General features: G+C 36.4%; 1 protein-coding gene across 1 annotated transcript in view; it reads right to left on the reverse strand.

The window, feature by feature from the left end:
- Positions 1-1,316: 1,316 nt before the first annotated feature.
- Positions 1,317-14,901, reverse strand: part of RALYL (RALY RNA binding protein like) — a 695,589-nt gene continuing 682,004 nt past the window's right edge. Inside the window, 1 exon segment of the mRNA XM_044245381.1 lies at positions 1,317-2,312. Coding sequence (XP_044101316.1) covers positions 2,295-2,312 — 18 coding nt within the window. The 3' untranslated portion in view covers positions 1,317-2,294.

Here is a 14,901-nt window from a genome sequence, read left to right on the forward strand (position 1 = left end):
AATTAAGTCCAATAACAAATAATTATATATTTTAATTATTCATTTTACTTTGAGAATAGTTAATGAACATCTGGGAAAGTACAATACTCTTAATTTATGATAATGTCAGTTATAAATGCTACACACTTTATTGAATACTAAGGACAGATAAATGGAAGGTTGGGAAAAAATATCCACATGTGCATTTTCCTAATAAACCGTACCTGCAACATTTCCTTTCTGGAGCATCAGACTATCCTAGACAAATGTATTTATTTGGCAGCAAACCAAGAAATCACTCTGCTGATTTTATGCCCTTGTAGAGCTGTATACAGGTTCTTTTCAGCTTCACAGTTCAATGACAGCAGTCACAAATTCTCAAATACTCATCATGGCCATGGAAAATAGTAAATCACATTGTGATTTTCACATTGCTTTGAAAAGCAAGTACATTCCTGATTCAGTCACTAGGTCCTCGTGTGCAAATTTTTAATTTTTTGCTTTCACAATTTTAGTTTTAGGTAAACTTTGCTGGGTAGAATTGCGTAATTTTTCATTAGCTTTTACTGGAAACACATAAAGAAAAAGAATGAATTACATAAATAAAATAGAAAAATAAGAAAACATACAAAGGTGATTTTATTTTTTTATTTTTTTATTTTTTAAAGATTTTATTTATTTATTTGAGAGAGAGAGACAGTGAGAGAGAGCATGAGCGAGGAGAAGGTCAGAGAGCGAAGCAGACTCCCCATGGAGCTGGGAGCCTGATGTGGGACTCGATCCCGGGACTCCAGGATCACGCCCTGAGCCGAAGGCAGTCGTCCAACCAACTGAGCCACCCAGGCGTCCCTACAAAGGTGATTTTAGAGTCTCTTTAGTTTCTTTGGAAAAAGGAGGACTTAATTCCACTAAGTATTCTTGGTGACATTACATGTTGTCTCTCGGCTCTTCATGAGGAGATAGAGCCCTTAGCGGCAGACTTGTCTGACAGCATAAATGCCTCTGTCGAGGTAGTTTTGCTTCCTGTCCTGAAATATTTTCTAAAAATTCTACGGTTGAATGAAAAAAAAAAAAAGTGCCTTTTAGAAGTATAAACCAAAATGTGACTTCTGTCAAGAATTGAGGGCTATCTTGCTTTGTGGTACAGAGCAAATTGATGTGGTCCAGAATATATGTCACTCCATGCAAATTGTGGGCATATAAAACATAGAATACACATTTTAGTAAAGTTATGCTACTTTCATTATCGCGCTAATTGTATGGCATTACAGGGACATAGAGAGTAAAACTGAAAATTAAAAACTAAATGCACCCCCAAAGGAAAGAGACACACCAACTTTGTTTTAAAAGAAACGGTATTTATTAAGAAATTATATGCTGAGTTCTCCTACAGTCTGTGAATATGGTTTCTTCCATTTCCACAGCACATGACAACGGCAAAGAGCATCTGGAAAATACTTGCAATGCTTGGGAATGGAGCGATCCTAGTAATAGGAGATGAAATGAAGTGATATACGCACTATTTAAACTTTCAGAGCCAAAGACAAGACAATCTTTTCCTTGCCAATATAGTTTTCAGCTGTATTGGCACTAAAATCTGTCCATGGGATCGCCTACCCAGACTGAAGGATTGGGTAAGGACTGGATCATTTCAGTTGAGTAGAGAATGCTCAATTTAATCACAGGTCAAAGCAACAGGGTCCTTTAGCTATGGAACCACAACTGAAGTATCTGCATTCTTTATTAATAAAAATGGTGCTTATGGGGGGGCAGAAATATAACATTTTCAAGTATTTTATCATTATGATCTGAAGTACTTTAAACTATAAATTAAAAATAAATTATAAAAACTAGCTTACGATGTATCTTTTCTTACATCACATTGCTGGAGATAAGCTTTAAACATAGAATTGCAATATCACCTGACTTTATATATGATCAACAGTAAAACATGCTAATCATAAAAATAGCTTTTACAAATATACATTTGTATACAGTGTCTCCCTTACCATTCATAAATGTCCTTTCACATTTTAAGACTTTTAAGACTTAAAAAAACACAACATAATTAGCAAAGGGGAAAACACATTTACAATCTAAACCATAAAAACTTGACAATTTTATAGCTTAAAACATAGAAGAAATGGAATTTCTAAAATTGAACAATACTGTCCATTTCATTTATTTGGGTATTTTTTTTTTTTTAATAAATTGAACCAAAGATGCTGCTCTCCAGTAAGAAACCTCCTTTCACATTTCTGGGGGTTGTCACAGTTTCTCTTTTCTGCTTTTGTGGCATCATTCATTACTTCAGATCACTTTATCTGTAGAAACTGAGAAAAGAAAAAAAATATTTTAAAATATTGAGATTTAGGTTTCATTGTTCATAACATGCATATATGTAAGTTGGATTTAAGTTAGAATTCAGGCTGAATCAGGAGATGATTAGAAAAGAACTAAATCTTTAAGAAAAATCCTGTTGAGAACTTTTGAGTTCCTTTTAGATCCTTAAGAAAAATCCTTTAGATCCTTTGTCTTAGATCCTTTGTTGTAGACAATGCTAAAATTATTTACACTTAGAGTATGCTGTAATTAAAAAAAATCCAGTCCATTTATTGCCTGAGATCAGCAATTATTTTGACCAAGAGCTCTTGTCCAAGTCAGAGGAGAAACACTTGAAGCTCTAAGCTAGGGAAAGAGATTTGGGTTGCTTTTGAATTTTTTGAATCTCCTTAGGAGAGTGACCGTGGGATATTTTTCCCCTGTAAGAGGCTTTGAACGGTGCAATCCTAAGCCTAATGCACCTGGGATAGGAGAAAAAGCAGTACAGATCTCCGATCTGAGTTATGTATCCTTGGTTATAGAAAAGAAAGCTAGATGTGAGGCAGCTGGGTGGCTCAGTTGGTTAAGCCACTGCTTACAGGTCAACACATACCTGTATTTCTAAAGATGAAAATGTTATTCAATTGTGTTCTTCATGCAGTTGCAAGAAGTGTTCATGGACATAGAGTCAATTAATCTTCAAAGCACAAAGTTTTGAACTTATGGTACAAAGCAGGCCTGCCCAGGGTTGTGTAGTATAAAGGAAGTTTTATACATTCCCTGTATGCACGTACCCCAAATGATCCATTACCAATGTGAAAATGAAAACCTTAGTAAATACAATTAATTGTACTTGTAGAAGGATACAGACATGTGAACATAAGATATAGTGAGTTTGGGTTTGGATTGATAACACTTGTGTGCAGGGAGGAACTAAAGCTTTTTCTTTATATGATTGCAGTCACCCTCTTTCCCACAAGGCCTTCATTGATCGCTCTTATTACAGAGGGAACATGCTTAAACTGCTGCAGCAGCTGTGTACATACAGTTTACTAATTATTGTGTTTCTTCAGGTTAAGTCGTGGAGGATGACATTGATTTAGTATATTCTTACACCATCCTGCTTGCCTCAAAAGAGGTAATGAATGGTTGTTTAGCAACTATCCATTTTAAGAAGAAAAAAATGGCCTGCAGATTTTTTGTGCATATTCTATTATTCCTGGTATGGTTTTTCTTTACCCCTCCCTTTGCTCCTTGATTGTAAATGATTACATAAAAATAATTAGCCTGGGAAGAAGAAAAGGAGGTTTGAAAATAATTTATTGAAGTCTTACTTCCTTGCCATAAAGCTTCAAAGCATTTGCCTGTTCCTAGTACTAAACAAAAGCTTCATTAACTTTGCATTGTGAAGTAGGTGTTATTAACCATATGGATACAAGTAATGAATATAATTCTCCTTATCTAAAAACAATGGCAAAAGATATTCACTATGCTTTCCATAGATCTTCTAGTCCGAGAAAAGGATTGCTTTTGCTTCTAAAGGCACAGGAGAAAGGGGACAACTATGACATTCTTGTTGCCTTTTTTTCTCAAGAATGACAGTCATTTAAGGAGCTGATTGGTTTATTATAATGTGAAACTAATTGTGCTTTCCTTCCCTTGAATAGTGGGTAATTTATCTAGTGGCTATATGGGAGCCTGGATGCTTTTAAAACAAATTATCTTGATGATGAATGCTTTTCCAACTCTCAATCTCTCCCATTTCTGAAAAACAACAAAAAGCCACTCAGATGGGTCTGGATTGTACTGAACCAAGCAATTTACTTCTCCTTGACAAAGATAAAAAGGATAGTATTAATCTAAGAGAAAGCACATTTAATTTTAAACCTCATGAATTCATACACACACACACACACACGCATATATGTAAGATTGATTTACAACATTATATTAGTTTCAGGTGTACAACATAATAACATACTACAAGGTGATCACCACAATGAATCTAGTTACCATCCGTCACCACACAATTGACCCCCTTCAGCCTTTTTGCCCCCAAGACTCCTTTCCCCCTCTCTAACCACCAATCTATTTTCTGTATCTATAAGCTGTGTTTTATTTCTTTTTTGTTTTTTATATTCCAAATATAAGTGAGATCACATGCATGGTATTTGTCTTTCTCTGTCTTATTTCCCTTAGCATAATACCTTCAAGGTACACTCATGTTGTTGCAAATGGCAAGATTTCCTTCTTTTTTTATGGCTCAATAGCATTGGGCATATCTGTATCTAGATCTATAGATCTAGATTTAGATCTAGATCTATAGATCTAGATACAAGGTTGTTTCCATTCTTAGCTATTGTAAATAATGCTGCAATGAACATAGGGGTGCCTATAGCTTCCTGAATTAGTGCTTTGATTTTCTTCAGATAAATACCTAGAAGTGGGGCGCCTGGGTGGCTCAGTGGGTTAAAGCCTCTGCCTTCAGCTCAGGTCATGATCTCAGGGTCCTGAGATCGAGCCCCACATCGAGCCCCACATCGGGCTCTCTGCTCAGCAAGGAGCCTGTTTCCCCCCTCTCTCTGCCTGCTGCTCTGCCTGCTTGTGATCTCTCTCTCTCTCTCTGTCAAATAAATAAACAAAATCTTAAAAAAAAAATACCTAGAAGTGGTGTAGCTGGATTACATGGTAATTCTATTTTTAACTTTTTGAGGAACCTCCATGTTGTTTTCCACAATGGCTGCACCAATTTATGTTCCTACCAACAGTGCACAAATGTTCCCTTCCTCTACGTTCTCTCCAACACTTGTTCTTTTTCTTTCTGATAACAGCTGTTCTAACAGGTGTGAGGCTATATCTCATGAGGTTCTTATTTGCATTTCCCTGATAATTAGTGATGTTGAAGATCTTTTTATAGGTATAGCAATATGTGGAATAAGTACACTTTGTTAACAGCTCTACAGAAATCAAATTTTTAAAGATATCTTCTGACTTTTTAAAAAGATTTCATGTATTTATTTGAGAGAGAAGAGTGAATGAGCAAGAAAGAGCAAGCACGAGCTGGGGAGGAGCAGAGGGAGAGGGAGAAGCAGACTCCTAGCTGAGCAAGGAACCAGATGCAGCGCTCCATCTCGAGACCCCGGTATCATAACCTGAACCTAAGGCAGATGCTTAAGCGACTGAGCCACCCAGGTGCCCCAGTCTTTTGACTTTTTAATATCAGAAATGCTTCTGTTATTTTTTTTTTTCTAACTGAGATTTTTAAAAAAATATTTCATGTATTTATTTGACAGAGAGAGACATAGTGAGAGAAGGAGCACAAGCAGATGGAGTGAGAGTGGGAGAAGCAGGCCTCCTACTGAGCAGGGAGCCCAATGTCATGCAGGGCTGGATCCCAGGACCTGGGATCATGACCTGAGCTAAAGGCAGACACTTAAGGGCTGAGTCACCCTCTAATTGAGATTTATAACTAATAACTAACTAGAGAAATATAGATAACCTACATTGTTAGATAATATCTATAAAAGCAAAAAAAGGTGAAAGAAAATATGTGGAAAACATAGGCTATATAACATTTTACAGAAAGTCAGAGTCTTTGAACAGAAATGACACATATTTGCTGCCGTCACTGGTCATGTTTATTGAGTAACTGTTCAGCCATTCACTTTTTATAGACAATGCGAATACATGTGGCTTTTACAAACCCTCTATTACAAATGAGATGCAATTCAATTCAAATTTCTAAATAACGCAAACAGATTCATGGCTGCTACTGTTCATTGTAAGTTAAACTTGCCTTCTATTAATAAGCTCTTGGAACCAAAATTGCATTATACTTTTAAGACTAAAAGAATCTTATCACAAAAAAAATCACCATTTATGAATGGTACGAAAACTTAGATGGCTACTAACTCTCTGAGATGGCTACAAGTGGAGGAAACTGCTCCATTATGTAGTTCTTAGGGGCTTAATAGTCTCCGTTCCTGAGCTGATGGCCATTTAGGATGTAGGGGATTTGGGCATACAGGAAACGCAGGCAAAGACAAACATGTAGTAGCCCACCAGAAACTCAGAAATAGGGACGCCTGGGTGGCTCAGTTGGTTAAGCGGCTGTCTTTGGCTCAGATTATGATCCCAGCGTCCTGGGATTGATTCCCACGTTGGGCTCCTTGTTCAACAGGGAGCCTGCTTCTCCCTCTGCCTCTGCCTGCCTCTCTGTCTGCCTGTGCTCACTCTCTCTGACAAATAAATAAATAAAATCTTTTAAAAAAAAAAAAGAAACTTGGAAATAAGACAAGCAGTCTGCCTCTGAGATTTTTACTCTAAAATCAAGACTTCAATGATGATGGTAGAGAATATGCACAATGTCACTTACGAGAGGCAGAAAGTTTCTAGGTCTTTGGGTCTTGACTAGAATGTAAATGAAACTTATGAAATCTGCCAAAGAAAAGTGTTGATCTACAAGAGACTTGTCTGACAATGCAAGTACAGAAAAATAGGAGTCTTGAGGTCACCATCTTGAGGGTTATGGGACTGAGGCTTTCATAGGGCTCCATACTCAGCATGCAGTCTGCTTGCCTCTCTCTCTCCCACTCTGTCCCTTCCCTTTCTTTCTCACTCTCTCAAAATTAATAAGTAAAATCTTAAAAAAAGAAAAAAAATGGAGAATCTTGGAGGGTAACTCAGTTGTTCCCATTCAGGAGAATGTGTTCTCCACAGGAGAAGGTATCCAAGTCCTAGAAGAGAACCAACCAGGCCTGTGATGACATGTGGACACATTGGTCAGTATCAGAACATTCAATCAACTCTTCACAGGCAAAACTTCTGATTATAATTCTTAACAGTTTGTCTTTGGGAAGAGAATGCTCAGGCCATAGGGCACAAGACTGAACTTCCTTTCAAGGATAGGCCCTGCTATAAATTCATAAACAGATCTTCTGATAATACCAGATTATTATTTTGCATTTGTCTGAGGTACTGTTCTACTCACAGTGTGCTGACAGGTAAGTTCTGTGAGCCTATGAGATTACAAATCCTTGTGGCTCTGCCTTGCTGGCTGTCTCTCGTGGCTTCTCAGACTTGCCATGTATATCAAAGTCTTTCATAGAGGCAATATTTATAAAGCTATATGTCAAGAAATATAGAATGTCATTGAATTTGAGCAATAAGCAATCAGGAATTATCTAACCCTCTCCTGTTATAATAGGCGAAGATACGAAGGCCCAGTTTTTTTTTTTTTTTTTAAGATTTTATTTATTTATTTGGCAGAGAGAGATCACAAGTAGGCAGAGAGGCAGGCAGAGAGAGAGGAGGAAGCAGGCTCCCCGCTGAGCAGAGAGCCCGACGCAGGACTCGGGCTCTCGATCCCAGGACCCCGGGATCATGACCTGAGCCGAAGGCAGCGGCTTAACCCACTGAGCCATCCAGGCGCCCCCCGAAGGCCCAGTTTGAAAGACATGCCCAGGTATTTGGTGGAAACCCTAACTAGACCCAGAATCTTGACTGCGATCAATAATTTTTTCCATTACATGTTTGGTTCTCAAACTTTAGTGAACCTCAGAATTACTGAGTGGCCATAGTAAATCAGAGTAAATCAGATTACTAAATTTCTGATACACTAATATATGGTCTGAATGTTTGTTTCTCTTCAAGGATCATATGTTGAAATCTTAACCCCCAATGTGATAGTATTAGGAGGTAGGATTTTGGGAAGGAGATTCATGAGGCCAGAACCCTCGAATGGGATCAGTGTCCTTATAAAAATGGTCCCAGAGTGCTCCCTGGGTTCTTCCACCATATGCAGATGCAACAAAACACTTCTGTTTATAAACTAAGAAATAGGCTCTCAGTAGACAACTAATGCTGCCATGATTTTGGACTTCCCAGCTGCCAGAACTCAGAAATAAATGTTTATTGCTTATACATTGCCTAGCCTGTAGTTTTTTGTTATAGCAGTCCAAATGCATGAAGACAACAAGGTCTGGAATGAGGCCCAGGAAGCTGCATTTCTGATAAGTTCCTGAGTGATGCTGCTCTGGGCATCCCACTCCTGAAGACTGACGTCACTCCACCATTGAGCCGCAGTCTTCTGTGAGTGGGTCGCCTGCACTCCTACATGTCTTGCTGAGTGTGCTAACATCACAAAACTCTGTTTCTTTCCCAAGGCCACTTCTTAGAATTATTTATTTGGCTAGCAATCCTGACAAGTAAGGTAACTCTTCTCTGGAATGTGCCACATGGTTCTGCAATACTTCTTGTCTGGAAAAAGACAGGCTTGTTTACTCCTTCCTCGAAAGCTGGATTCTATACACTCCAGATCGCTCTCCTGTAGGGCATTGCACGGCATGCAGGCTTCATCTGGCCTTCTACCTTGGACTTAGGTCTTGAGTTTGGAAAACCAGGACACCTATCCAGATACTCGTATGTTTTTTGCCATGAGTAGCAAAATCTTTTGTCTTAGGAGTCTCCTGTCTTCTATCAGCATCCATGCAACTATGGATGTTTAACTTATTGGCTTGAGTAGTTATTTTGGTAGGCATTCTCCTGCTTCAGTTCTCCTATATACCATCAAACTTATTTAAGTTGGGTCAATTCTTGATTAACTATAGGGGCACTTGGCAAGTCATGGCTCCACTGGCAAACTGTCGTCAGGATATCCACACTTCTTTACTGTCTCCATAACACCTCCTCTCTCCTTACTTATTATTATTATTATTATTGCTTCTAATTCCCAACAGTTGTTTTATAATCCACACCCATTACTGTACCCAATAATTCCCATGTTTTTATCCTATTCCCCATCTGTCTCCCAATGTTCAAGAAATAAGTATGACTAAAAGACAAAAATGGTCTTATTATACTATAGTGGATCACAAGTTTTCAAATTGGTAGCCTCTGTTATTCCATAACCAAATGAAAAGATGAAAAGACTGGAAAAATCAGTCATTTAATATATATTACAATAGACTTAAGTTCCTGCATGAGTAATGTTAAGATGTTTTATTTCCTCTCCTAAAACTGAAGAAAAATATAATATAGTATTATAAAACCAGCATAAAAGTAGAAGAAAAAAATTAAAGTTAAAGTAATTTATTTCTATGTACCAAGACCAAATATACTATGTTCCTATAAATATTATAAAAATGATTTCCAAGCTTTTGCATTATTCCTATTTTAGTTTAATTTATGAGATTTATTTATAGACACAAGTTTTGATATTGAAATGAAAATAGTGTGATAACTAATGTAAAAGTCCAATTAAAAATACCATGGGCGTTTGTTTTGGTACATGACTTACCATATGATATTTTTAAAAACTCCCTCTTCAGAGTTAATGACATCATTTCCTATAACTAATTATAGCTCTCTCTAACAAGGACATTAGTGCAGTAACAGTTTTTAACATCTACGCAAAAAGAACATTTGTGTTTCTGGAGTATGTTTCATTTAATTAAAATCACACATAAAATGCAAGTAAGGCAAATAGTATGTTGTATCTTGGATTCATTATAGGAATAATTTGTTTAGTGTAGTAGGATGCAATGATGTTAGGAGATGTGCGTTGTCTTATCCATTCTGGCTCTGAACCATCAGAGAAGCAGACTAGCAGAATGGCTAATGAAGCTGGTGACCTGGGATTATAGAGTGATTATGTCCAACCTCCCAACCAGAGCAGCAGTGCCTTCATGGTAATCATGGCTGATTATTATGTACACTTTGGCTTGATTATCTTAAGGGATACAGAACTGTTTACCTCATAAAGCATCTTGCTCCGTCTGTAGGAAACCATAGAAAAGAATTCGCTGCCTTGAATCTAAATCTGCCAAATGGCTGGATTATATATTGACTCAAAACCTAGAGAGTGTGGTGACAAACCAGGAAGGTAGGCAGAATTTGTGTGTTAGGAAGTACTAGGAAGGCCGCATCTATAGGGTACGGATTCAAGTCAGATATCCTAAGAAGGCAGAAGAGAGGAAGGCAAAGATCTACTGTAGGGAGAAATGGATTGGTTATTAGAACTTTAAGGCAGATTATCTGAAGAATCAGACTTTCTGGTTTTGTTTATTTATTCATTTAATTTTCAGAACCCTGTTTGTTCCCAGATGAAAGGAGGATTCAGTTAGTAGAAAAAGCCTAGAGCAACTGTAATAAGCTTACAGCTAGAGAAACAAGAAGGCCGTCTTAGAGTCTGAGGCATTTGCATGACTTAGCTGAGGCTTCCTTAATTCATTCTGCACAGAGACTGGGTTTGGGTTATTCTTAGACTCTGGGACCGGGCTATGTGTGTGGGCATGGACCACAAATCATCATAATAACTCTTATTTGTGTAATATTTAGAAGCTTATGAAACACTTTATATGTATGGTCTTCTTGTTTGATTTTCTTTATAAACCAGTGAGGTATGTTGTTGGGTGAGAACTATCCTTGTATTATCCATTAATCCTTGCATCAGAGAGTTAGTGTCTTGCCTATATCAAGGCCAGGCTGCCTTTTTTTTTTTTTTTTTTTTTTTTTTAATAAGGTGAGTGCATTCTATTCTGCCCAGTTGTGGGAAGACAGTAGGGAAGCAGACTGGGTACATCATCAGTTTTAGTACTGGTGATCTCAACTGGGATATGAAAATACACTGGTGCCCTGATGATGAGAGGGAGAAAAGAGACAGAATTATTGGGAAGGTACCAGGATTTGCACATAACTTACTATCTGCCTTTCTTTGATTTACAGCAGATTTGCCTGGATTTTTCTTTTTTTAAAGTTCCAGCTTGAACTAATTTAAAAACCATTTTAATTAAAAATTTTCTTTAGTCATCTGTCCAAAGGAGAACTTTTGCGTTATAAAAATAAATTTGATTAAGAAAAAAGAACATTTAACTTTACAATAAAGTTACCTAATGTGGGTTACATAATTTTATTTAAAACATGTGTAAAAATTTAGTTAATACTAAAAAAAAATTTAATTGCATTGCTAAATTATATGTTTTACCAGAACTTGGATGCTCTGTTACACATACATCAACACATTAACATTTTTCTGATTTTTTTCACAAACTATTCTATGATACTTTCTGAAAATAATTATGATTGTGTTTTGAGTGTTCTGGCCTCACTGATATTACATTTGACTAGCTGAATTGATAAATTATAGCAATTTTATTTGGCACATAACTTGTGTTTGATCATGCATCGATTTCTGATTTCTCATGCTAATTATATAGTGTCTAGTAACCATTAGTGATTCCCAATGCTGGAAATGATAATGACAAGTTTAGGATAATACTCCAAATTGCATAAGTTAATTCCAGTGCTAGAAGCTAAATGCTGATTAATGCTGAGATTATTATGAACTTTGAAATATCACACATTTTGCTGCTTTCTGTAGTTCTTTTACTAATTAGTTTTGGCACCACAAGAAGAAATATTTAAAATCATTTCATGTCTAAAAATGTCATTTCGTGTCTAAAAATGTGATTTAAAATTGATTGATTTAGAGGTATAATTTAAAAAGTCCTTGGAAATTGTATAGTTAATTCATCGTCCTTCAAATAGCTGAAGCAAAGGCTGTCATGGTTATTTAACAATTCTCATTTAATTAAATTTACTATATACATCAAAGTATTGACTATAAAAATAACTTCAACTTTATAATTGAGTAAAATTAATCTGAGAGATCAAGTGATCTAGTAAAGTGATGGCATCCTTATACTATTATTCTATTAATAAACTCTTGTTTTCTTATCATCATATTTGAGAAATATACGAGAAATTTCAAAAAAGAAATCTTAAGGCTTACAGTTTTGGAATAGTTCCTAGTAATACTATTATTAAAATATTCTTAGCACTCAAATTAAGCAGGATATAATAGAATCCTGGATGACTCAGAAGGGATTTCAGAGTTTTGTAGTCACTAGGACTATCACGATTATGAAAAACCCCCGAATTGTAACATAGATAGAAGGAATTAGAAATTGGACTTTATCCGTTTCATGTGTGACAGATTATGTCAAATTCTCTGTAGGTTACTTTTTTGAAATAGGTTTCAGATATCAGCTCACTTATCTGTGTTTTCCTTTTTTTTTTTTATTATAAGAGAGCACAGAATTGAGGAACAATGTCAGTTATATGGTTCTGTATGGATCAAGATAAATAAGGGTTGGGAGCATTTAATTCAAAAAATTGATGTAGTAATACAACGTAAGAGGGATTCTCTCCTATATATCTATGAGCAAATCCTCCCCAAATCAAACTTTTTATTTGAAGAGGTTTTTCCTTTATAATTAAATTTCTCTAGTAAGTCACATTTTATAGACCTGAACAGAATGCTATAACATTATCTGTTCATCAGATGTGACTGTGATAATGTCCAGAAGTTTCCTGATCACTATACTTTGTTGTGAGCTAAAGAGGAAGGGCCCCGTGTCTGCCTGGTTTTCTGTTCTTTCACCTACACTAGGCGCTTTTTGCTGAGGAAACATGGTATGGAATTACTTGACACATAAATGTACACATAAATGTATCTTACATCTGCAGTGTACATCTGAAGCTATAAGTTATTTCTGTAGCATTTTACAAACAGTCATCTTAAGGAAGAGAAGTCCGAGACACAAGGAAAGTCATTTCCGCAGGGTCTTAATGGAGTGGTAAGATAAATCCACCCACCGCCTGGGGGTGCCTGAGTGGCTCAGTGGGTTAAAGCCTCTACCTTCAGCTCAGGTCATGATCCCAGGTCCTGGGTTTCAGCCCACATCCCTGCCGAGCAGAGAGCCTGCTTCCTCCTTTCTCTCTGCCTGCGTTTCTCCCTACTTGTTATCTCTGTCTGTCAAATAAATAAATTTTTAAAAATTAAAAAAAAAAATAAATCCACCCCCGCATCACATTATTCTTCTTTTACATGAGGGTCACATTAAATAGATACTTGATTTGAAATAAACATCACAGAACGATGCCGTATGTCTGAAGGTAGGCAACAACATGCTCTCCCCACAAACCTGTCTCTAAACACTTGGGTTGTGGGAAGAACACCACCCAGGAGGGATACCTGGGTGGCTCAGTTGGTTAAGCAGCTGCCTTCAGCTCAGGTTGTGATCCCAGCGTCCTGGGATCGAGTCCCACATTGGGCTCCTTGCTCAGCAGTGAGCCTGCTTCTCCCTCTGCCTCTGCCTGCCACTCTGTCTGCCTGCGCGCTCTCTCTCTCTGACAAATAAATAAATCTAAAAAAAGAAGTACTGGGGAAATAATGTCCAGCTGAAGTTTTTGGCAGAATGTTTCCACTGTCTTTGTTTCTTTGTTTGGGTCATAGAAACTGCATTTTGACCCGTGGGGTTTTGATAGATGTATGCTGGGAAGCCAATGGGGCAGGGACCTATGACACTATTCTAGAAATCTCTATTTTGCTGAGATAAATATAGGTAAGGGAAGAGCACAGAGAATTGATTTCTAAGTCAGAAAGAATTGTTTTACTTGTATTTACTTGTATATGTGCAGGCAGCTGTAATAAATTTTAAATAAACTTTATTAATTTTTTAGGAGGCGATGGACAATGATATTTTGTAACTAGATTTATATATCTTTTTTTTTCCTCATTGACTGAACCAATTTGGGATATGAAAAAAAATAACCAATTTTATCACTTTATATGCCATAAGAAAATACCATATCTCATATAGAAAAAAAAATCAATTAAATGGCTGAACTTTTCCAACTTGATTTACTTACAGGTATAGTTACTCAATTTATGTTTACAGAGTTGGTTTCAATAAAAATGTCCTTGCATAGCATCAGTACATATGGAGATCAAATGTGTGCACAAGTATTAGAAAACAAAATGTATTTTGAATTTTGATATCACTTAAAATTCTGGGTAAAAATTAAAAATAATTGGCCTGGGTTTCACAGTTATTAACTTTTCATGTGAATATTATGAGATTTCAAGCTATTTAAATTCATATGAATATTATTTTCTTTAGTGTAAAGGTTAAGAACAACTTTTAAAAACAGATGACATTAAATGTTTTTTACAGGAACAAAAATTGTCCTCTTTAGTACACAGATACATTTCAGGGGAATGAGGTACAGTTTAGGTACTGAACACAATAGGCTATGTATGTGATTAAAGAAGAGCATTTTCAAATCATCATTAGACGAATCATTATTTTTTCTGTAGAGAATACTTAATTCATATATATATTACTTTATAACCTTTCAACCTTTAACTTTTCAAATTAGGGAAGGTAACAGATTTTTTTTTGTCTTGAAATATGAAAGCTCTTATTATTTGTAGTAATACATGACACCTATCACCGTATTTAATTGTGAAATGTTTGTGTGACTAATTATGTTTTAGAGAACCCCTGCTGATATCAGAAAATTTCTTTTAAGCTGTTAACTTCTTCCAGCCTATGGTTTTACAAGTTCAGCAAAACAATGAGAAAGATCTTTCTCTGACAGTTATGTTTTTCTTTATCTTCAGTTTCTATTTTATTAAAAAATTCTTTCTTTAAGCGATTTTTATTTTTAATTCTTCTCTACACCCAACATGGGGCTTGAACTTACAACCCAGAGATCAAGTGTCACAGGCTCCACGGGCTGGGCCAGCCAGGCGCC

Source organism: Neovison vison, chromosome 4, assembly GCF_020171115.1.
Source record: "Neovison vison isolate M4711 chromosome 4, ASM_NN_V1, whole genome shotgun sequence".
Taxonomy (NCBI): domain Eukaryota; kingdom Metazoa; phylum Chordata; class Mammalia; order Carnivora; family Mustelidae; genus Neogale; species Neogale vison.